Below are 22,265 nucleotides of genomic sequence, written 5' to 3' on the forward strand. Positions count from 1 at the left end.
CATAATCATGCTGTGGTGTGCACATTATGCCCTGCACGCCTATAATTACACTGCAATGCACACTATGCCTTGCACACCTTTAGTGTTTAGTAGGAGGTGTCCCTGCCCATGTCAGGGGGGTTGGAACTGGATGATCTTAAGGTTCTTTCTAACCCTAACCTATGATTCTACGATTATCACACTGCAATGCACACACCATGCTTTGCACACCTATAATCACACTGCAATGCACACACCATGCTTTGCACACCTATAATCACACTGCAATGCACACACCATGCCTTGCACACCTATAATCACACCGCAATGCACACACCATGGCTCGCACACCGATGATGCTGCAGTGCAGACCCTGCCTTACACACACACCCTCCTCGCCCGCCCATGCACACACACAGCACCCAACATGGCGGCGACACCGCCGACCCCCCCAACATGGCGGCGACAGCACCACTGCCCTCCCTAACATGGCGGCGGCGGCGCTGCTCCCCTCCCCAGCATGGCGGCGAGAGGGGTGGGGCGAGCGGCGCGGCGGGTTGTGGGAGCTGAGGAGGAGGAGGTGGCGGTGGGCGCCATGGGCAACTGCCACACGGTGGGGCCCAATGAGGCGCTGGTGGTGTCAGGTACGGCCGGGGATGGGGTCCCTGTCATGGCGAGAGGGGAGACCCTGGAGGCAGTGGGGTCTGTGTTAATGGGGTCTGCCAGGACGGGTCCCTGGCATGGGCGCGGTGCTGGGGGTCTGTGCTGAAGGGGCTTTGGGGCACTGGGGACGAGGCGTGATGGGGGGTGCTCTGGGGGTGACCCTGCCATAGGGGGCGCTGGGGAGGGTCCCTGGTGTGGAGGGACACAGGGAGCTGGGAGGGAGTGGGGGTCCCTGTCTGGGAGGGAGTGGGATCTGGGGTGGGTGTTTGGGGGTACCCCTTGTGCGCTGAGGGGGTCACCTGAAGGAGTTGGGGTGTTTGGGGGTACCCCTTGTGCCCTGAGGGGGTCACCTGAAGGAGCTGTGTGTGGCACTGGGGGGTCCGTGTCCTGAGGGGTGTTCTGTGGGGGGCACTGGGGTGCTGCAGAGCGCAGCTCCTGCATCGGGCCCTGCGGTGCTGGCAGCACACCCGGTGCTGCTGCCCTCGGGTGGTGTCAGGCACAGGGACCCGCAGGGCTGCGGCTCTGGACCCTGCCGGCAGCCCATGGTTGGGTCAGCGGGAGCCTCCCTGAGCCTGGGAGCAGAGCCGGGGGTGAGCATCCCGCTGGGGCAGAGGGAGCAGCTCAGGGCAGCTCCTGTCCCTGCCGTGCCCGTCTCCATCGTGTCCCGTTGCTTTGTTACTGGCACTGCCTCGGTGCTGGCAATGGGCACAGTTGGTGCCGGTCTCACATGTGTAACGTTATCAGCGGGTGAGCTGGTTGCTTAAGTTAGGATTAAATTAAACCCGTAGTGAAATCACTAGGTCTGATTCAACCTGTAGCTGCTTCAATACTCGGCCAAAGCTCCAGGCTGTGCTTTGGCACAGCATCAGTGTACAAACAGGACTTAATGACTATTAGGAGATGCAATAGCTTGCTGCAAGAGCTGGGTACTTTGCTCTTTATGTCAGGTTGGGGCCAAGTGTAAGGTAATAACCAGGTTAGATACAGATGTTGGTCAATTCTTGTGTCCTCAGTCATGTTACATCCTTTCTGTCAACACTGAACTAGTTTTGTGGCAGGAGCTGTGATACTCAGACCTAACCTTCCCCGGGGGGGGGGGGGAAATACATGTGAAGGTCAAGGCTGTGCTACTGTCACAGCTCTGCTGTGCATGTAAAGCTATGTTGTTGTGGCCCTTGCTTCTGGCTGCTCTGTTATCATTCCATCTCTCTTGGATAACAAACCTGTTACGGGAATTACCGGGGAGAAGCCAGAAGCAGGCTGCGGTTTGGAAACAACGATGCTCTCTGCGGCTGCTGCTTCTGAGGAGTTCCAGACCGCACCCAGCACTGCCTGGAGCAGCAGTGTTCCTTGCACTTCTCCCGGTCTTCTGCACGTCTCTGCAGTTCCCAGCTGGGATCTAGAGCTGGTGCTGCCCTTCCCTCCAGTGAGACCCCCATCAGAATCAGTGCTGCTTGGAGAAACACCATGTCCGGAGATGGGAGGACTCGGGAAGCTGTGCTCCAGGTGTGCCGGGTGCCTTTCAGCCTTTACAAACCTGGGTTTTTGCATCTGTTCAGCTCTCAAGTGTACAAAACACAGCTTGCAGGATGAGCCAGCAGGAATCTGTGGCATCTGCTCGCAGTTCCAAGCCTTGGGCTTTCCCACAGCTGGGAGCAGCCAGCTGGGGACACTCCTTGATGCACAACCACATTCTGGGAAGGAAGCGTAAATCGTGCCAGGCTCTGTAGGTCAGAACTGGGTTCTGTGCTGCCACCACACGTGCTTTTCCTCTGCTGCTGCCCAACATGGTCTGAGAGCACTGTGAGCTTCAGGGGCAGCCCGAGAGGTTGTGGGAGCTCTGCAGGGCCTGCAGCTCCTCTGTGCTTACACAGTGAATGCCAAGGCATTAGTGGGAGGCGTGTAACTACAAGCAGTTGTAGTTCCAGGAACTTCAGCCGTGTCCCTCCAGGGTAAAGCAGAGAGGAAGGGGGGTGGAGGCAGCATTTACTTGCATGCTGTTAGGTTGGATATGGGGAGAGAAGGGGAAGGTAACAATAAACCAACAGCAAATAATATAAAAATCAGGCTTTTGGCTCACAGTCTCGAATTGCCATATGAATGTTACATGAAGGACTTTGTGGGAAGGCACCTCCAAATCAGGAAGCCCATTGAAAAGTTTCCTTATTGCAGATCCAGCCTGTGCCTCTTGAAGTCTGGGGTGGCATGGGGGGGTTCCAGGGAATGGTGTCCCTTCTTTTCACTCTCTTGTAAGATGCTCTAGTTCCTCCAGTGCTCCAGGAGCAGCCAGCCATGCCTAGGGAATGTCTGTGTGCACAGGAGCTTCACAGCCTTATTTGGGAAGCTGCTTCCCAGACACAGGTCAGCACTCTAATGGCACTTGCATCCTTCATGTTGAGCAATATTGATCTCCTTCTAAGAACTGCACTTTTAGCCAATATGTCCATGAAATGTAGAGCCCAGGCTTTGTGCGAGTGCTCCACAAACCCTACAGAGGCAATGATGGTGTCTCCAAAATGTGGGCCTAACTTTGCTATCAAGGTTTGGTGCAAGTTCTGAGGAGTCTTTGGCAGTGCTGAGTCTTCCAAGAGCCAGTCAAGTTTTCAGGCAATACACAAATCCAGATACCAGAATGTTCCCAGCAGCTAAGTAGGTTTAGTTGGATGCATAATGCTGGGTTTGGGTTGCAGTCTGGCTGAATGCAGCTTTTGTGGCTAAGGATCAATCTGCTAATTATGAAATAGAATGCTAGGATCTTTCTGCAGTCTCATTGTAAGGAGATGTAATTTGGAATGGCCACGTTCATCTTGCAGTCACCATAAGTAAATAATATGTTCTGGATCTTTATAGTTAAGACATTTTCCTTTGGGGGTGTTGAGGGTTGCAGGGCAGCACCACACAGCAATGGTTGAGCAGCCAGAGGAGCTTGGAGTGAGCCCTTGGAGGCAGGTGATAGGGGAAGGTTGGCACCCATATTTCCGGGTCAGAACAAACTGCTCTTTCAGCATTAGTTCAGGGGAATTGCCCAGTCAGCCTGGCTCTGTTTCCTGGGAGAGCATTGAAACAAGTGCATGGCTTGTAAATGCCTACAAGAAAACAGTTCCTTGTATTTGCTGAGTATGAGCTATGTCCAGCTAATCTGAGTAGGTTAGTGCTCCGGGGGACAGGGAGAAGGCTCTGACCTGCACCTTGCCTTTACTAAAGCCTGTTTCATGTGATTTCTCAGAATTCATCTTGTGAACTACAGCCCAGCCCTGTTTCTCAAACTCTTGCTTTCCTGCATCACCCTTTGAGGCTCCTTGATCTCTGTCAGAGTAGAAGAGCTAGCAGTTAATTCCTTTCTTGTGCAAACACTTCCTGATACACCCCAGCAGCTGGGGTAGTTTAACCCTTCCAGAGCTGCTCTAAGCTCTCGCATCCTGTTAGTGCATCCCTTTTTTTTCCCCCCCAAGAACCAGTCCTGATTTGGAGCCAGTGTCACTGTGCCATTTTCATGGTAATTCTGTTAAGTTGAAAGCCTGAAAAGAAAGGTTTCTTGAGGCTCTGCAAGTCATTCCTGCAAGAAATCTACAGTCCAGAGTGCCAGGAGGAACGGGTTTCTCAGATACTATAAAATTAATATGAAACTGCCTGCAAAAGGGTTGCCAGGGAACTTGACAGTGCCTCACTGTTCAGCTGAAAGGATTTATCAAGTACGTTCCTTGTTTTGGCTTGGATAATGGAATTGAGAATGTGCTTATTGAATTTGCAGACAGTACTGAGCTAGGAATGGATTTGAGAGCTTTGAAGACCTGGATTAGAATCAAAACAAACTCAACAGAGTGATGGAATGGCCTGGACGAAATACGATGCAGTTCAACAAGGAGAAATGCAGAGAATGACGCTTGGGTGAGAACAGTCGATAGCAAGAAAATGGAAGGAGAAGGTCCAGGCTGTGTCCTGCAGAAAGATGTGGTGAGCAGCAAGAGCCATCTGAGGGTTGAGGCTGAGATCTTCTACCTGTTGCACCAGGCAAGCCATGCAGGAAACGTCTAGTGGCACTCATTGCAGGTTTGGGTGCTCCTGGGTTCTTCATTTTGGCTGGCCAAGAATCTTCACCTGCAGTTAGTTTCTTGCTGCTTGTGATGCTCAGTGGCTGCTGCCCACAGTGCAGCATCACAGCTTGTTTCAAGTCTGTAGTGCAAGATTGCTGGTGCTCAAAACACAATGTATGGGGAGGTTGTTTCTCCTCTGGGGGTAGTTCTTCAGCTTTTTGCAGGTGGTGGGGCTCAAGGTTTCCCTTGTCAGGTACTTGTTAAATGTCCAAGACTTGCAGATGGCTCGTCAGAAAGCATGGCAGGAGAAGGAAGTGGACAGAATAGCTTCAGAGCTTTCCCTTTGGATTCTGGGGTAGTGTCTCTGTGGTTTTGTTGTGTAACTTCATTGTGGTTTGTCTTCTGTGAGCTTCTGTTTACAAGATGAATTAAACTAAATGTGTGTTTTTAAACTTGTTCTGAGCATTGATACTTCCAGCCTTTAAGCAGTCATTTTGATACAGATCACATCCAAAGCGAGCTAGCCAGCATCCGTTTCATCTGCTGTAGTGACCATCCAAGGATTTTATGGATTCAACTCAGAACCCTGCACTCTCTTAAATTAATTTTTGTTAACCTTGTCCCATTTCTGTGTGGACAAAACCTCATTTCTATGCCCAGCAGGGCCTAAGAACCAGACTGGCTTTAGTCAAGACCCTGCTTTATTACATGATGCCTTTGCCTCTTTCTCTCATCTCCATTATGTCTTTTGTCAGTAACTAGTTTCAGTTATCATTGTCCCCCTTATCCTGCACTCGTTTATTAGCACCCCATGACATGAGGCCATTTCTCTACAAACCTGGCTTCTGTCCCACTGGACCGAGCTGTTTATTCCCTGCTTTGGTGATGGGTCCTCCTGGAGGAGGAGACTCCAGCACAGTTTGCCCTGAACCGAGGTGTGGAGATGAGAGCTCTCTCTGTGCAGGTGAGGGTGATGATGTCTGCTTTGTTCTTGTCAGCAGCCTGTGGCAGTCTCAGGGAAGGAATATCATTATCGAGCTGTCATAGCAGCCTGCTTACCATGACCTGATTTCTGAACACTCACCACTTCCTGCCAGAATACAAGCTCATTGCCTCCAGTTACACTGGGAGAGCAAGCAACACAGTTTGTTCCCAACTTCCCATTGTCCCAGCCTTGCTGTTTTGTGCCCTGTGTCTGTGCTGGGGCTGCTGTTCTTCCTTGCATGCTATCCATCAGTGCAGCAGCTTCCTGCATCTGCTGAGAGCTCCATTTATCTCCAAACTCCCAAGCGACGAATCTCATCTCATTATAAAACCCCACCAAACCCAAACAGACAACGTGCTTTCTCCTGCCTTTGGGAATTCTTGCTTGAACATGGGACCCCTTCATTTGGGAAGAGGCCAGGCTGGATGGCAGCTTCCTGGTGATGAATCCTGTGTTTGTAGTGTGCCTGGCTGCTGCACACTGCCCCGGAAGAGGCAGTGGATGCTTGTGGAAGCCATGGCCAAGCGACTGTGAGACCCAGGCTGCGGGAACAGTGGGTGTATTATAGCTGGAAAAGGCAATTTCTCTGCCAAATGTCATTGTGCAAGAGGGGTTATTCTTTAGCCTTGCAAAGATTTCGCTTTGTTGGTTCCTTTTTCACTTGCTCTTTGAGACTTGGGAAGGAGACTGCGGGACTGCAATGGAAAATGAGCGTTCAGCTCATCTGACTTGTGTTACCAGGACAGAGCTCTGCTGCGCTCAGACGTCCAGCCTGCGTGAAAGCAACCAGCTGGCATCCTGCTCCTGTTTAATGTCTTGATTTTCCCTCTTTTCCTTATGCTTCAAACACTTTTTGACATATAATCTAGCTTAGTAAACTGCTGTGGAGCAGTGTTTGGAAGCAAGCATGGGGCTTGCTCTGGGTGTGATGCCACAGAAGGTATTTCCTGCGGAAGAGAAGAAGTATCTATGTGGAGAGGAATGTTCTTGTGAGCAGTGGGTTGAGGGTGCAGAGTTTTCTCAGAACATTATTATGAAGCAACTACCAAAGGTTTGGTAAAGGCCACATAGACCCTCTGCAATAAAATACCTTTCCATGTAGAGCTGCTTTTCCCAACTGCAGGAACACCTCCCTTCCTGTTCTTGGAAAACATGGGCCTGGCTAGCAGGCTGAGCTAACTGGGCTGACGTCCACCAGGAAAAGTTAAGAGGCATTGCGGTTGAAATGCTGCAGGATATTGTATCATCAGCTCTGTAACTGCTTGCCTGGCTGAAATAGCCTCCCAGCTACAGGAAGAAGCTATCCAGAGGCTGAAGAAGCTATCAAGAGGCTGTCTTGGAGGTGGCAGGAGAATATTCCTCAGGGCTGTGGAGCACAGGAGACCTGAAAAGTGTGTAAACCCATCCCCTGTTTGTGTTTAAGTCCTACTGATATTGGAAGGTGAAGAATTGTAGGTGGGGCTGTTGCTTATGGTTTATCAACCACTGCATGGAAGCCAGTGAAGCAGGTGGTACCTTTAGCTGAGAGCAGAAGATGGCCAAACACTTGAGGATGGGACAGAGAGGGCCCCTCCTGTGGTCCAGAGAGCTCTGCCAGCACACTGGCCTGGATGTGTGCTGCCTTTGCTTCTTCTTTTTGACTTATTGCAGCAAACTTAGCCTGTCATCTCTCTTGAAGGAGCTGTCTGCTGGTCTCATAGTTCTCCCTTTCCCCTCCAACCATGTTCCAGCTGCGCTGTTTTCCCTGTGTGCCAGCGCTGGCTCTGTCTTGCTTGTGTAGATGCATCCCCCAGGGCTGAAGCTGCTGCTCTGTTGGTGCAGTGCTCCCCTTGCTGAGGCCCTAGGGCACTGCTGTAGTAAGTGTGATTATGGATGACAGGCTAGGGAGGGACTGCTGGGTTCATCTGCCTGGGAGAAGGCAGCTCACATCCCTGGTCCAAGCCAGGGAGCTGCAGAGCTCCTCTCTTGCTAGGCATTAAACCTAGGGCTGGTCATGGCAGGGTGCTCCTTGAAAGGTAGCAGGGGGCTCATTCCTTGAATCAAAGATGTGAGAATCTCCTGGCTTCACTGGGGTCAGATCTTAAATTCATCAAAGGACTTCTGGAAGCTGATCTAAATCAGCTCTGTGATGGGCCATCAGCTCCAGGCACTGTAGTACTGCATGAGCCCAGACTAGGAGATGTTCTGGGGGAGCTGCAAGGTTCTTCCCTCCTCCAACAGTGACTTGCTAGCTTTTGGGTGGATTAAAGGGTGCTTTGCAGCGTGGGGTGAGGGTGGATTTCCTACATGGCTTTCCATAACAGAGCTGGTTCCCGTGGTTAAAAATACTGAAGCATGAACTGTCTTTGCTAAAAGTGCTTAAACTGCTAAACAAAACTTAAATCTGGGTTTGAAATCCAGTCACTCTCTGGCTGTTACTGTTCTTCACACTGAACTATCACAAATACCATTTCCCACTTTTACAAGACAACTCTAAAAAACACCAGTTGCCTTTGGAAAACTGCTGTGTGAGGCCCATGGGAATGAAGAAGAGTGTTTTGTCCCCGGTAGCCAGCTGCATTATGGCTGACCAAAGGGTGTTCCAGGGCTGCTGTGGATCTTGGAAAGCATTTTCTGTGTTCATTATTCATCAGATCCTGCAGGCGTGCTTGGATTTGTCTGGGTCATGCTGCAGAGCTTGGCTTGGCAGCACTGGTGCTTCCTGTGCTCCAAGGGGCTGGAGGAACCAATGACTCTTCCCCAGGATGCCCTTTCCCCATCACCCCAAGGCTGGGAAGGCTTGTTATGAAGTTGTGCTCATGACTCAGGTTTGTGTGTATAATCCTACATCTCTGCTATGCTGCAGGTGGCTGTTGTGGCTCTGATGTCAAGCAGTACGTGTACGGAGGCTGGGCCTGGGCTTGGTGGTGCATTACTGACACCCAAAGGTAAGGACCTCCCATTCCTTGTGGTTTTGGAGTAGGAATTCAGCAAAGCCATCCCAGTGGGGCAGTCAGCAGTAGCTTTAGGAACATGGGACCCCTCCTCAAACACAGTTATTTATTTACAGAAACTCTAGCAAGCTGAGAGGGCTGCAGCCTGGCTGGTCAGTGTGTTCCATCCTGCACTGGTGCTGAGGAAGGCAGGAGCCCTGCTCTCCTCTGCTGTGCTCCAGGCTCTCACAGAGGTGCTGGGCAGCAAAGCACTGGGCTGGCTCATCCCTGAGCTCAGCAGAGCTTGTATCATGCAGTGGCCAGTGCCCCCTCCTGCTCCTCCAGGCTCTGTTTCTAACAATGTGCTGACTGCTCTCTCCTTGGGAGCAGAGTGTGTTCCTGTTTAAAACCATGGGATTTCCTTTCTCTGCCTTTCCTCATTCATGCATTTTGCTTGCTGCTTCTTCCTGCACTGGTCTCTGAACTAACATGCTTTGACAGTGCTGCTGTCCTGCTAATACAGCTGTTTGTCTTTAGGATCTGTGGGAATGTTGCTCTCAACACCTCCCCCATACTCACTGATGCAGGTTTCCTCCATCTGTGTAAAAAAAATAGCAGGGAAAAGGGTAATGATGGGACTTTTGGGCTTTGCACTGAGTGATGGTCGGAGTTGACCCTTACTGCCTGATCTTGCCACCTCTTCTCCCTGTTCACGTGTTGCCACCAGCAGACGAAGTGAGCATGTTCTGCCCTTGCTCTGCAGATGATACACTGCTGTAGCTGCTCTTCACCTTGAAGTAGGCAGCTTTGCCTCGTGCAGAGGGGTCCTGGCTGCTGCTGGCAACCGACTGGTGACAGCTCCCAGGTCCTCTCCAGACTGCTCGTACACAGGGTTGCTATGAGAGCACGAAGAGGTCTCAGCTAACACCACACGTTTTAGCCTGGGCTCTCCAGCCTGCCCTCCAGGCAGGAGGGGAAGGAAAGGCCCAGCCTGTGGGTTCAGTCCTTCATAATTCCATTAGATCCAAACAAGCTTCATTCCCAAAGTTTTGTGAGGTATCTCATGGGAGAACCATTGATTTAAATGAGTGATTCCAGCTCCTCCTCTTCTGTGAGAAGCGCAGAGGACAGTGCAGGACCTTGACCTGCCGTGTGCAGGAGAGAGCAGATGTTAGAGGGGGCTCACTTATTAAGTTAAGCAGAGGCTGAGTGCAGGGCCAAGAGCTGCTTGCCAGGAGTGAGCTGTCATATGATAGAGGTCTGTGCATTATTTAGCAAACGGGGCTCTTGGCAGCAATTCCAGCACCCAAACAAATCTTTGACTTTAAAATCTATCCTCTGATTCACACCATGGGACGTGGGGCTTCATTCTCCTTTGGAAAACAGAACTTCTCCCAAATGAGCCGTGCCACAGATGGAGCCTGCTGCTTTAACATGAAGAGTGAGGCAGATTTCCTCCCCTGAAATTAGGACATCTTTTCTGGGGCTGCCAGTGCTGAAAGCAAGAGAGGCAGCAGCAATTGTGTTCCTGTCAGCGGCATCCCGCCAGGTAGCACTAACCTGGGAACAAAAGGAACAGTTAGAGCTGGCAGGGTGCTGGGCTCTTATCCTGCTGCAACCTTGAGGACTGGGGAAAAAAAAGGAAAGGAAAAGTCCTGTCCTTGTTTAAGGGCCAGGAATAAAAGCAGAGAGAGAGGCAGCATGATCTTGCATGCCTCTGGGAGAGCCAAGTGGTGCTATTCATCTCAGGACAGCACTTGGAAGCACCTCTCATCAATGCCTGAGCAGGGGTGGGTAACCAGGCCCCTAGCATTTAAAACTTTCCTGTCCCCTCTTAAATGTTGGCATAGAAGCATCTGAATCATTACAGAAGGGAATTTTCTGTGTGTAAAGATTGCTTCCAGCAGAGAATTCCTGCAGGATGTCAGTCCAGGTGGGATACCTGGTTCAGTTTCATCTGCAGTGACTTGTGGCACACAGGGTTGAGATGAGCCCCTTCAGTCTCATCCAAAGAAGCTGTGATGAAGGGAGCTGGCCTGGCCCAGTGTTATGGAGCCCTGGGAGAAATAGGTGGGAGAAAGGCAAACTGACCAGGGAGAAGCTGAAACCTGAAAGTCTCATCTTGTCCTTTGCGATGAGTGTCTTACCCTCTGATAACTGCTTTGTATATTTGCTGTCCTACCCTTATTCCTCACTGCTCAGACTGTCTTTGGAGGTTATGACCATCCTCTGTCGCTGTGAGAATATTGAGACGTCGGAGGGGGTCCCACTGTACGTAACAGGGGTTGCACAGGTAATAATCCACCAGCTTCCTAACACTGTGTCTGACTTTATCCCTCTGTTCTGAGCAGCAGCAACAGCAGCAGCAGCAGCAGGATAACATAGGAGCTAATGGTTTTCTAATGGGACAGTTGAAATCTCAATACCCTCCTCTCCTTCCCCTCCTCTGGCACTCACCCTGGGGTGCACTCCACGGCTTATAGGTAATGCAGACAGATGCACACTTGGCAAATCCCAAATCAGCATTGCTGAACTGGCTCCTTCTGATAATGCTGCAGGCATGTGACCCTTCACTTCACAGCCCTGTTTCCACTGTGTGTTTGGTGGAGAGCAGAAGGGCATTGCTTTTGTGTGGAGCCACAAGCAGGCCAGATTGGGTTCTGTACAGGATTTGAGGCAGGTTTTGTGCCATTTCACAAGGAATCCTGTACACACATGGGCAAATGGCAACTGTACCTGGCTCTGCAGTTTTGAATATGGGTTTCCAGTCAGCCCTTCTGCCTCTACATGGAGACAGTGCATGGTTTGGATATTGTCACGTTTGAAAGTACAGCACAGAGATCTTGGATGAGTTGCAGCACACAGGAGTGGCGTTTACACTGTGAGCAGTTAGGAACTGGTGTAACAGTAATTACCAAGCATCCCCCTGACTTGCTGGCTAACAAGCAGCACAGTCAATTAAATTCAAGGTATAGGTTAGGTGTTCAGAAGGTTAAAATCCTGCACTAGGTGATTAAAGCTGTGAATGCAGAAAATGCTTTTGTGCATCCTGGACAGTGGGATCTGCTTTACCAGCGCCCAGCTTGTGTGCCAGTTTCATTAGGACAGTGGCCAAAGCAGGTATGAACTTGCAGAGGTAGATTTCAGCACTTGCAGCCAATCCTGCAGCGACAATGTGTGCACACAGCAGCCCAGTACAGCCCCTTCGTGGTTCAGAGGTTTGACCTAATGTTCACTGACACAAGCTCTCTGCCCTGTGGCTCCTTGTCCTGACTCCCAATCCCTGTTGATGGGAGAGCCAGGCTTTGCTTCCTGCAGCAGAACCTGCCATGGCCAAGCATGTCTCTTGTTTCACCAAACCATGACCTGCAGATTGCCAGGTCTGGCCAAAGTAACTTGAGTGACTGAGAAAGCTCTGGAGCTGCAGGATGTGCACCCTAGTCTAGTGGAAGGTGGCCCTGCTCATAGAAGGGGAGCTGGAACTGAATGAGATTTAAAGTCTCTTCAGATCCAAACCATTCCATGATTCTATGATTGATCTGTTTCTGGATGCCTGATATTACACAGTCATGGCCCTAAAGAGCTGGAGACTCACTTCTCTCTGCCTTTGGATCATGGGACACAGGAGAGGTGAACCAGATCAGGAGGTAGGTGTTAGTGCTGACTCAACGAGGGCAAAGGCAGGGCTGCTTCTTGCAGCACCGGCACCAGGTTTTGCCATGCCCTGGGCTCCATGGGGCAGGAGCACCTCAGGTCCATGCTGTGCTTTTAAACCAGTGACAGCAGCCAGCGAGAGCACCGGGGCAGTGCAGCAGAATGAGCCTCTGATGGGAGACCCTTTGTAGTCCCAAAGCTGCCAGCTTCTGGTCTCCTTCTAGCCCAGCAGAAGGGAAAGAGTCATGGTATCATTTCTAGCCTGGCTCCCAGCCTTCCTCTGCTGCTGAATTGCCTTTAAGCATTATCTGAAAATCTATTTCTTGACCAAAATCTCTGTCTCCAGTCACAGATGGAGCCTCTCGGCTGCGTTCTGAGCCTGTCTGACATTACCTGTGATGAGTGCAGCAGGTCGCCCAGGGCAGGAGGTGCAAAAGGAAGAGCTGAGTGTGTGTAACCTGGAAACGTGCAAATATCTTACGTTTTTTGGCAGGATTTCCCTAGAGATAATGACGTTACAGCCCAGGTGTGAGGACGTAGAGACGGCGGAGGGGGTAGCTTTAACTGTCACAGGTGTGGCACAGGTACAGTAACTCCAAACATCATTTCAGGAATGCATGTCTCTAAAGTACATCTTGTTTTCCTCCTTAAGAGGTGGCTGTTGTCCAGGAACAGAAGCCAACTGCTCTGAAATCCTTGTACACACTGTCCTTGTTGGTTCAGAAACGTCCCATGTTGTGAAGGGGGTTGTGATCTCTCCTCCTCTTCCCAAAAATCATTCCTCTTTTTCTCGTGTCTCATTTGTCCACGTGGCAAATGAGCTGTTTGTGGGTGGCTTGACCTGTGTGTGAAATGCTGATGTACTGTGGTGCCTGTGGAGCTGTGTGTGACCCTGCAGGACTGAGCCGCTCACTCCTGAGGTAGTATTGAGCATTATGTTGCTTTGGATTATTATTATTAGCACGTGGACCTTGTGATTCTTCACAGTGAGTTAAAGCTTAAAAAAGAGCTTAATCCCTCCAGGCACTAAAATTTGTCTGTAAAATTGCTGGCTTTAGTTGAACTTTGATTCTCTCAAGCCTTCTTCCTATGTGGAAACCAGCTCTTGCTGCTTGTGGTAGCACACAAACACCTAAGTGTCTTAGACTCTGAGCTCGGCTGTCCTGATGCAGGGTCTGTCCTTGTGTCCAGGTCCTGCCTTGGGGAGGATGCTGTCAGGAAAACGTTGTTAGCTTTTGACAGAACCTGACTCCCCAAATAGGCAGTTGGATGCTTTGACTGAGAATTGCTCCTGACAGCTCATTCTGGGTGTAGAAACCCAAGAGAGTGGTTCTCAGTGCACACAAGGCTGTGGTCACTGTGTGTTCGAGGCATGTCCAGGTCTGTTGTTGCATGAGAGGTGACTGCCATGTTCCTTGAGGTGAGCAGTGGAGCTGCTAAGTGATGCAGTGATGTCCCATGTGCATCTAAAGCCCCCCTCAAGAGAGAGCACTGTGGCTGCTGCAGCCCTTTTAAGACCAAGCACTTGACACACTCCACCCAGTGCATTCCAGCCCAGGTTCATTGGTTTGCTCTGAGCTGAAGTTGCAGAGGGGCTGTGTCTGTGTAAGGGAGGATGAGAACCCAGCCAGGAGTGGATTCTGTGTTCTTGCACACAGCAGAAGGGCTGGGCAGGACTGTGACTCAACAGTGGATTGCCCATCACCCTGCTGCTCTTGGGGAGCAGCTACATGCACAGGAGACAGCTTCTTGGCCTCATCCTGGCTCTGGTGATGTGAATCAGCATCCTGGTTTTCAATTTTCAGTTCTTTATATCCATATATATATCCCATATCCATATTTACATCACATAACCACAGCAGTCTTTGCATGGTTGGCAAAATGCCTGCACCCATGTTCCCCCTCACACACATCTCACAAATGTGTAGGCTTTTCCTTCTCTATTTGAGAAAGGTATTTCTCTGAAGCCAGCATCTCTTGACCCAGTTTGGGAACATCCTTCCATTGCCTACAGAATGGTCTAGGCTGGTACATGGTAACAGAAGGCTGGATCACTGGGTGCCTTGATTTAAAACTGCAGTTCCCAATCCATCTCAGTGATGTTATTGTCTCTTCTCACTGTTCATTTCTTTCACTCTCAATTATTACTAAAGGTTTAGGCTTGTGAGCTGCAAGGATTTGCCCTGCTGAAAGCAGGTTTGATGCAGCTGGGGCTGTGCATGGCAGAGGTTACCTCGAGTCTGCAGAAGTACTTTTGAAGTAAACCTTTTTTCTTTCAAGGGCTTGTGCAAGAGAGGAAAAAAGCCAACAAATGATTCCTAGAGCCCTTTACCACCTTTGAAAGTGGTTGCTGTATTAATAAAGGGCTTTATGTGCACAAGGATGCTGTCCTTGTCTTGGTGTAATGAGGACACACCAATAGCTTCCTTCTTGTGTTGATTGAGTGCTTGGGGTGCTGCTGCCTTAAGCCACATTGGGCTTTGTATCCCTCTATCCCATTCCTGAGCCTCAAGCCAATTGGATTGTCCCTGCCCAGCCCTGGCTGTGGCTGCAGCTGCCTGGAGCTGGGTGCGGTGCTATCGATCCACATGGGGTTGCTTTATGGAAGCTCTCTGATTCCCTGCCAGCTCCACTCTTTCTGATGTGAATGACATTTGAAGCAGCCCCCAGTGTTGCAGTGCCCTGTCTGAAACAGGCAACAAGCTGAGCACAAATTGCTCAACTCTGGCTGTTTTGTGCAGCTTTTGGCTTTGTAGGTTGACATCCATATTCAGCCCAGCTCTTCAAGCTGTCCAGGGTTCACTGGTGCAGGCTTTATTCAGAGCCTGAATTGGTTTTGCTCCTGTTAAGCACCCCAGGGACTCTCTTAACCAACACCCTGCTCCATCCTAACTGTAGTTCACAAAGGATGGGGATTGTTTGGAGAGGTGGAATTGCTGGCACATGTACACCATAAACCTTGCTGCTGAATCTGATTGGGTTTGGTATTGCAAAAGCCTCCTGTTGGCTGCAAGATGAGCCTTGTGTAGGACCCACACTCTGGGTGCAGCTCCATGAGCAGCTCTCCCAACTCCCCCCTGTGTGGGCAGTGCACACTGCTGGCCTTGGGGTGCAGGGAACAGAAATCCCCATGGCCTGGCCCTGTGCTTCTCCCTTAGGAGGTGGTGGCTGGTCCCAGCTATCCCACTCTCTGGCAGTGCTGCTGTTTGGCTCCAGAGGTTAGGCTGCAGGATCATTGTGGACTCACAGGGTAACAGATCAGGGATGAGGTCTATGGGCTGTGGACCCATCAGAGGGCAGCTTTGAGGAGGTCTCTGAGGCAGGACTGTGCTGGCATCACAGGTGGCAGCCGGGGCCCTGTGCTGGGTGCCACCAGCATTTCATAGGACTGGAGGTGCTGCCCAGCCCAGATGTCTCCATCAGAGGGTGCTGTGGGACCCGTTCAGCACCCAGAGGTCCCAGCAGAGCTGTGTGGCTGGTACAGCCCTGCTTCCTTCTCTGGTGCTGCCCCAGAGACATCCCTGTGTCCAGGCTGGATCTGCTCACCAGGAGCTGCCACGTTGGTGGGTTGTATCTCCTCATAGCTGGGTCCTGTAGAGCTCCATGAGCACACGTCTCATTAACCCACTTTGCCTTACAAGAGCAGCCCTATGACCAGCAGGACCATCTGGAGACCCTGGATGTCTGGATTTAGGGATGCTTTTATGTCTGGTTCTGACTGTGGGAGATGAAAGCAGTGCTGGGGTAGTTGTGTCCCACTGCTGGGGTTATCACATTGACCATGCAGAGTAGGAGAGCCACATCCTGGCCATAGCACACTGGGGTCACTGCAAAGTGTATTTGGGAGCTCCCAGCCACGAGAAGGGCAAACCAATGCACTATGGCCATCTCATCTCATCTCTCCTTGCAGGGAACACCGAATGGAGCCCCTGTTCCCAAGCTGCTCCTTGGGCATGTGAGACTCTTCCTTGTTCCCTGCTTTTCCTGTGTCAGAAAAGTTAATTCTAGTGAAGGAGGAGGAAGAGAAAGGTAACAGAATGGCTTTTGGACAGGGGTAGTACTAGAAAGCCCTCTCCTCCTAGGTCTGGTGTTGGTGCAGTAGCTCAGGGCTCTTTGGTAGGGTTTTCATCTGGTGGGACCTGCCCCAACATCACCCCAGGGCTGCTGCTGTGGGGTAGATGGCTGCAGGGAGCACCTCTCCACACTGAGCTGCAGTGGGGTTTGCAGAGGTGTCAGCCCCATGCATGTGCCTGCAGCAGGGCTGTCCCCAGCAGCAGTGGCTGGTTTGGTGGCCTGGGTGAGAGTGGTGACAGCTCAGCATGGTCCCTTGGAGCATCAGTAGCATGGGGGCAGCCTGGTGGTGGTACTGCTGCTGCTGCTGCTGTTGGGTGCCTGTGCCTCTTTGAACCGCAGCCTTCAGCCCCTTTGGTTTTGCCTCCTTTCTCTAGGTGAAGATCATGACTGAGAGGGAGCTCCTGGCTGTAGCCTGCGAGCAGTTCTTGGGGAAGAACGTGCAGGATGTGAAGAACGTGGTCCTTCAGACACTGGAGGGACACCTGCGCTCCATCCTAGGTGAGAGGGGACTCATGCTTTTGAAGGCATCTTGAGTAGCTTTCTCCCTTCTCTGCTGGCTGCTCCCAGCAGTATTGCTGCCACCACAGCACCCACAATGGGTGCCTCCTCTGCTGGCTGCAGAGGTGACATCTGAGGTGGTTCCACCCCTCCAGCAGCTCCTGGGTGTTGTGATAAATGGGTTTGCAGTGCCTGCACTCAGAGATGTCTGAGTCCCCATGGGATCCAGGTGGCACATGTGTCTGGTGGTTGTGCTGTGACTCTGAGATGTTGGTGCACACCCTGGTGCCCAGACCTGAGGAGATTAGGGACAGCAGGGATGTTGCTGAGCTTAGACCCATGTTGTTGTGTGTTACCTGTTCCAAATAAAGCACTTCACCTTCCTCCCCTCTGCAGGTACCCTGACAGTGGAGCAGATCTACCAGGACAGGGATCAGTTTGCCAAGCTGGTGCGGGAGGTGGCAGCTCCCGACGTGGGTCGCATGGGGATCGAGATCCTGAGCTTCACCATCAAGGTATGCTCAGGTGCAGGGTGCTGTGCTATGGGGCAGAGCTGTAGGAGCGGCAGAACAGAGCCTGGCCCTGGCTCCTCTGCTGCAGTGAGGTGACAGACTCCAGCTCACAGCCTGCTCTGGGTGTTTCCATGACAGCCGCCGCTGCATGTCCTGTATCCAGGCAGATGGCAAAGAGCACCCAGTTAAATCAGCTGCCTCTGTAAACACGGCTTGAGGAGAGAGCTCGCTGATAACTGAGCTGCCAGGGAGACAGAGGGAAGATGTCAGGAGAGCCCAGCTCCCCCTGGCACCCCTGTTTGGTTTGGTAGCAGGCTGACATGGCTCTTTCTGGCCTTGGCCTAACCACACAAGTGGTTGCTCTGAGCCTCAGTGGGACTGGAGCAGGATGGAATCACTCATTTGCAGTGTTTATGACTTACCTCCCCCTCTCCAGGATGTCTATGATAAAGTGGATTACCTGAGCTCCTTGGGGAAGACTCAGACTGCGGCTGTCCGGAGGGATGCAGACATTGGGGTGGCAGAGGCTGAGCGAGATGCTGGCATTCGGGTGAGTCCAGACCCACGCTGGGCTTCCCTATAGCAGCCTCTTCTGCTCCAGCTGAGCTCTGCTCTCTGCTTCCTCTCTGCAGGAGGCACAGTGCAAGAAGGAAATGCTGGATGTCAAGTTCATGGCAGATACCAAAATAGCAGAGTCCAGACGGGCTTTTGAATTGCAGAAAGCTGCCTTCAGTGAGGAGGTCAACATTAAGGTAAGACTTGTCTGACAGCACACTGCTGATCTCTGCCTGCTTCCTCATGGTATAGGTAGCTCTGGAACTTGTCATCCTGCACATGTTAGGAGAGCTGGAGGTGAGGAATCCAGATTGAAACACAGAAACCTGGGTTCTGTTCACAACAGTTCGGTGGGACAAGGAGAGGAAAGGATGGGGAGGGTCATCCATGCTGAACCTGGAGCTGGTGGGGCTCAAATGCTATGGGAAGAGTGCATAGGGAAGGACAGCAAGTGCAGCTCTAAGGACTGGGATGTCACCCCTGGGTTGATGTTTGGGAGCAGGAGCTGTATCTGCTTTCAGTGCTTGCCAAGGGGATGGCCAAGAGCCGTCTCATGTCTCGTGTGTGCAGACTGCAGAGGCCCAGCTCGCCTACGAGCTCCAGAGCGCCCGGGAGCAGCAGAAGATCCGCCAGGAGGAGATTGAAATCGAGGTGGTGCAGCGCAAGAAGCAGATCGATGTGGAAGAGAAGGAGATCATCCGCATGGAGAAGGAGCTCATCGCCACCGTGAAGCGGCCGGCCGAGGCCGAAGCCTACCGCATGCAGCAGATCGCCGAGGGTGAGAAGTGAGTGAGCCCTGAGCCTGTGGCTGCAGCAGGGATGGGGGGAAGCAGTGCAGGGATCCGGGCTGCTGGAGGGCTGCCTTTCCCTCTGCAGGGTGAAGCAGGTCCTCCTCGCTCAGGCGGAAGCGGAGAAGATCCGGAAGATTGGGGAAGCTGAGGCTTTTGTGATCGAGGCCATCGGGATGGCAGAGGCTGAGCGGATGAAGCTGAAAGCTGAAGCACTCCAGCAGTATGGAGAAGCTGCCCGGCTGGCTCTGGTGCTGGATGCACTGCCTGAGGTGAGGAGGGAGCAGCATTCCCTTGCTAGGGGAGATCCCAGGCTGGGCCAGGTCTCCTGTGGTGCGCAGGGAGCTTTGCCTAGCAGGCTGGTGAGCAGCTCCTTGACTCTGCTCACACCATCCTCCTTCCCTGCTTCCCCAGATCGCTGCCAAAGTGGCTGCTCCCCTCTCCAAAGTGGATGAGATCCTTATCCTGGGTGGAGAGAACAACACCACCATGTCGGAGGTGAACCGTCTGCTGGCCGAGATCCCTGCCTCCGTGCGTGCCATCACCGGTGTGGATCTCACAAAGGTGAGCCATGCACCAGCACCTGCGATTCCTGCAGCTCTTCAGGGCATAGGGAATTGCCTGAAAGCTTCCAGACTCATGGGGAGCCTTTCCTTGCAGGAGCTCCCTGCCTCCCCCTTTTCCAGCCCTAACAGCTTCTTTTCCCCTCCTGCAGATTCCCCTGATCCAGAAAGCCACCGGAGCCCAGGCATGAGGCTGGCCAAGCCAAAGCTAGTGAAGATCACTCCCTGTTAATGCACTCAGACATCAACTGCCTTCAACACGTGGGAATTCCTTTTATATCAAAGACAATCAGGGTTTCATTTCGAAGCTCTGGTGCCTTATTTTGTAGGGCCAGAAGGTTGCATGTCCAATCAGATGCTCTTTTTATTACCAAGGGGAAGGGATTTATTTTTTAGTTACCTGTATTGTACCAGGCTGGGGTTTGGATCCAACCCCCAGCTACAACTGGCAGCTTGTCTGGTGTTGCAGTCCCAGTGCCTTGCTGTTCTCTGTCCTCGGAGCAGAGGCTCTGTGGGATGCAGAGCTGAAGGAAGAGAACAGGCAGGACCCATCTCCTCTTGGCTCCCTGTCCTCTTCCTTGGGCACTGCTCAACCCCTGCCTCTGCCCATAGCCTGTTCCTGTGGCTTTCCCTGTTGGAGTGTCTCGGGACCTCTGCAGTGCTGGCTTGGCTTCCCAGAGGTGGCAATGATCACGGTGCCCATTCCCATCCTGCCTTCCTCTGAGGAAGTTTCCTCCTGGGATCTGGAGTGGGGAGAGCCCAACCGAGCTCTGGTCTGAGCCAGGCTTGGTGAGGTCCCAGCACCAGGAATGCCAAAACATAGCACTGTGCCAAAGCCACCCTGTGCTCCGAGAGGGAGGTGAAACCACTGTGGTGGCCGTGCCCAGGAGCCCCACATCTTGACCCACATCTTGTTCCCCACAGCTCCTGGGTCAGAGGGAGGTTGGGGACCAGGCAGGCACTGCAGTGGGGACAGGGACCAGCACCCAGGGCTGGTTCTCAGTGCAGGCAGTGCAGAAGCCCCTACCTTGCTCAGTCCCTTTGCCTTTAAGGCCAGTGGCTTTGCTGTCCTGAGTGACAATGTGAAAGAGGTTGTCCCCTGTGTGTGTCCCATAGAGGGCCCTCCTCTGGCCCCTGTCCCTTCCATGCCTGTGTTCAGTGTGGCTGTTGCCAAACCCATGTGTGAAGCCAACTGTGGGGTGCTGGGTCCCTCACGTTGCCATAGGGTGGGCACAGGGACTCGGGTCCCCTCCACCTCCTGTCAATGCCCCTTTCTGGCCATTCCCCTTGCCAGGAGTGACCTATGGTCACGGGTGGGTGCTGTGGGGCCGGTGGCACCCTGTCCCCCTCCCTGCCATCGGGGTGGGGAGGGATGGTGTTATCAGCCCCCGGTGTGTGGTGGTGCCGGCGGGTGTGCCCGGCGTTGTGCCCTATCTGCCTGCGCTGTGCATGGCTGTGTCCCTGCCACCCTTGCTGCTGGATGATAATAAAGCCTTGTCACCGTGTCCCTTGGCTCTGTCTTGTGCCTCCTGCACCCACCTCCCCTCACACCATGGCACCCATCTCCCCAGCACCGGCACTTGACCCACTGTGGCATGGGGCTGGCTGGGGCTGGAGCAGATGGATGTGGGGTGCATGCTCATGCTGCTCCACAGCTCCCATGGCCTTGTGGTCTCCATACGGTCACCGTGTCCCTCGTGGGCTCCTTGCCCCATGCTTGGTGAGAGTAGAGCCTTGTCCTGCCCCCACATGGGTGAAGGTGGTGGTGAGCACCCCACAACCTGCAGCACCCCAGGGTTTGGAGCAGGGCTGATGCTAGCACCATGTCCCAGCCTCATGCACCCTGTGCTGAGGGACACGGGTGGCTCGGGGGGTCCCTGTCCTTCCTGCACACAGGAGCAATGACAGCAGCCATGGGGGGGCTTTGCTCCACTGCTCTCCCTGCAGCAAAGGGGGTTCCTCAAGACCCCCCTGTTCTGAGCAGGGGTGCAGGCAGGACAAAGGGCCCTGTCCCTTACACCCTGCAGCAGGGTGGCCCTGCAGATACATGGGGTGGGGACAGCTCTGCAGCCCCCATGCTCTTATCTGCAGCCACACACTCTGCCTGGAGCACGGCTGGTGGGAGGCCTGCAGCAGCACCCAGGGGTCCCTACATCACCCGGGGGTCCCACATCAGCTCCATAGTACAGACCCTGGGGACACTGAGGCTCCTGCCCCATGGGGTGCAGGGCTCCAGCACAGGGCTGTGTTTGGGTACCCACAGGCAGCCGGGCTGGCTGGGATGGGGATAATGCCATGGGGCTGGCAGGGGGCACTTTGCCTTTATCCTGCTTTATGTGCTCTGCAGCCCCCCCAGGACACCTCTGGTGACAGCAGGGGCTGAAGACAGGAGGGGACCGTCCCTCTCAGCCCCCCAGGTCCCAGCATCCTGATGCCTGGGGACAGGCTGGAGCTGGGGCTTCACCTCATGCCACCTCCTGCCATGGCCTGGCCAGGCAGGGGGGGATGTGGGTGATGCTGCCCCTGTTCCTGTCACCCAGCAGGCCTGGGGACAGCCCGTGTGTCAGGGCAGGGTCCCCGATAGCCAGACCCTGCTGCTTATCAGGGTCCCCATGCGGGCCCTGGCAGGGGCTATCACCTCCCTGCAGGCGGCTTCCAGGAACAGCAGCGTGTGCCGGGGCAAACAACGGGGCACAATGGCATGGGGGGGACACACTGGGGGACCCCCCCCCATTGGGGATGGGGGACACCTATGACCCATTTATGGCCCATGGCTGCAATGGGGACAAGTATGACCAGGGTCATGCTCAGTGAGGTGACACAGTACCCTCAGGGACACACATGGCTGGGGGTATGTCCTATGGGGACACAAAGAGACATCCCTCCAGGGGACACATCCCCTTGGGCAGGAGGCACATAAGACACGGGACATGTACTGCTATGGGACGTGCCCCTGCAGGCTGGGGGCACATCTTCTGGGGGACACACACTGCAAGGGGCCATGTCCCTCATGGCAGTATATGTGGTACCTTGAAGGCCACCCACCCA

At 53.1% G+C, this 22,265-nt stretch overlaps 1 protein-coding gene across 6 annotated transcripts; it reads left to right on the plus strand.

The window, feature by feature from the left end:
- Positions 1 to 277: 277 nt before the first annotated feature.
- FLOT2 (flotillin 2) lies at positions 278 to 20,722 on the plus strand. 6 transcript variants are annotated; one of them, XM_034068836.1, is made up of 11 exons: positions 278 to 623; positions 8,507 to 8,588; positions 10,776 to 10,866; positions 16,676 to 16,799; positions 17,196 to 17,314; positions 17,748 to 17,861; positions 17,944 to 18,063; positions 18,437 to 18,651; positions 18,743 to 18,926; positions 19,069 to 19,218; positions 19,370 to 20,722. In XM_034068836.1, the coding sequence occupies exons 1-11, from the start codon at positions 500 to 502 to the stop codon at positions 19,406 to 19,408; spliced, it is 1,362 nt and encodes a 453-aa protein (XP_033924727.1). In that variant the 5' UTR covers positions 278 to 499; the 3' UTR covers positions 19,409 to 20,722. The 6 variants fall into 6 exon arrangements, with proteins under 6 accessions (XP_033924727.1, XP_033924726.1, XP_033924729.1 ...); XM_034068835.1 differs by lacking the exon at positions 10,776 to 10,866 and adding an exon at positions 12,721 to 12,811 and having other exon boundaries at positions 281 to 623; XM_034068838.1 differs by lacking the exon at positions 278 to 623 and adding an exon at positions 1,112 to 3,003.
- The last annotated feature ends 1,543 nt before the right edge of the window (positions 20,723 to 22,265 follow it).

Source organism: Melopsittacus undulatus, chromosome 13 (genome assembly GCF_012275295.1).
Source record: "Melopsittacus undulatus isolate bMelUnd1 chromosome 13, bMelUnd1.mat.Z, whole genome shotgun sequence".
Lineage (NCBI taxonomy): Eukaryota > Metazoa > Chordata > Aves > Psittaciformes > Psittaculidae > Melopsittacus > Melopsittacus undulatus.

Excerpts from the sequence above, each read along its gene's own strand:
- FLOT2 (XM_034068836.1), top strand. The coding sequence starts at position 500 with ATGGCGGCGAGAGGGGTGGGGCGAGCGGCGCGGCGGGTTGTGGGAGCT. Across the intron at positions 624-8,506 it reads TGAGGCGCTGGTGGTGTCAG|GTGGCTGTTGTGGCTCTGAT; the intron begins GTACGGCCGGGG and ends GCTATGCTGCAG. Across the intron at positions 18,652-18,742 it reads CAGATCGCCGAGGGTGAGAA|GGTGAAGCAGGTCCTCCTCG; the intron begins GTGAGTGAGCCC and ends TTCCCTCTGCAG.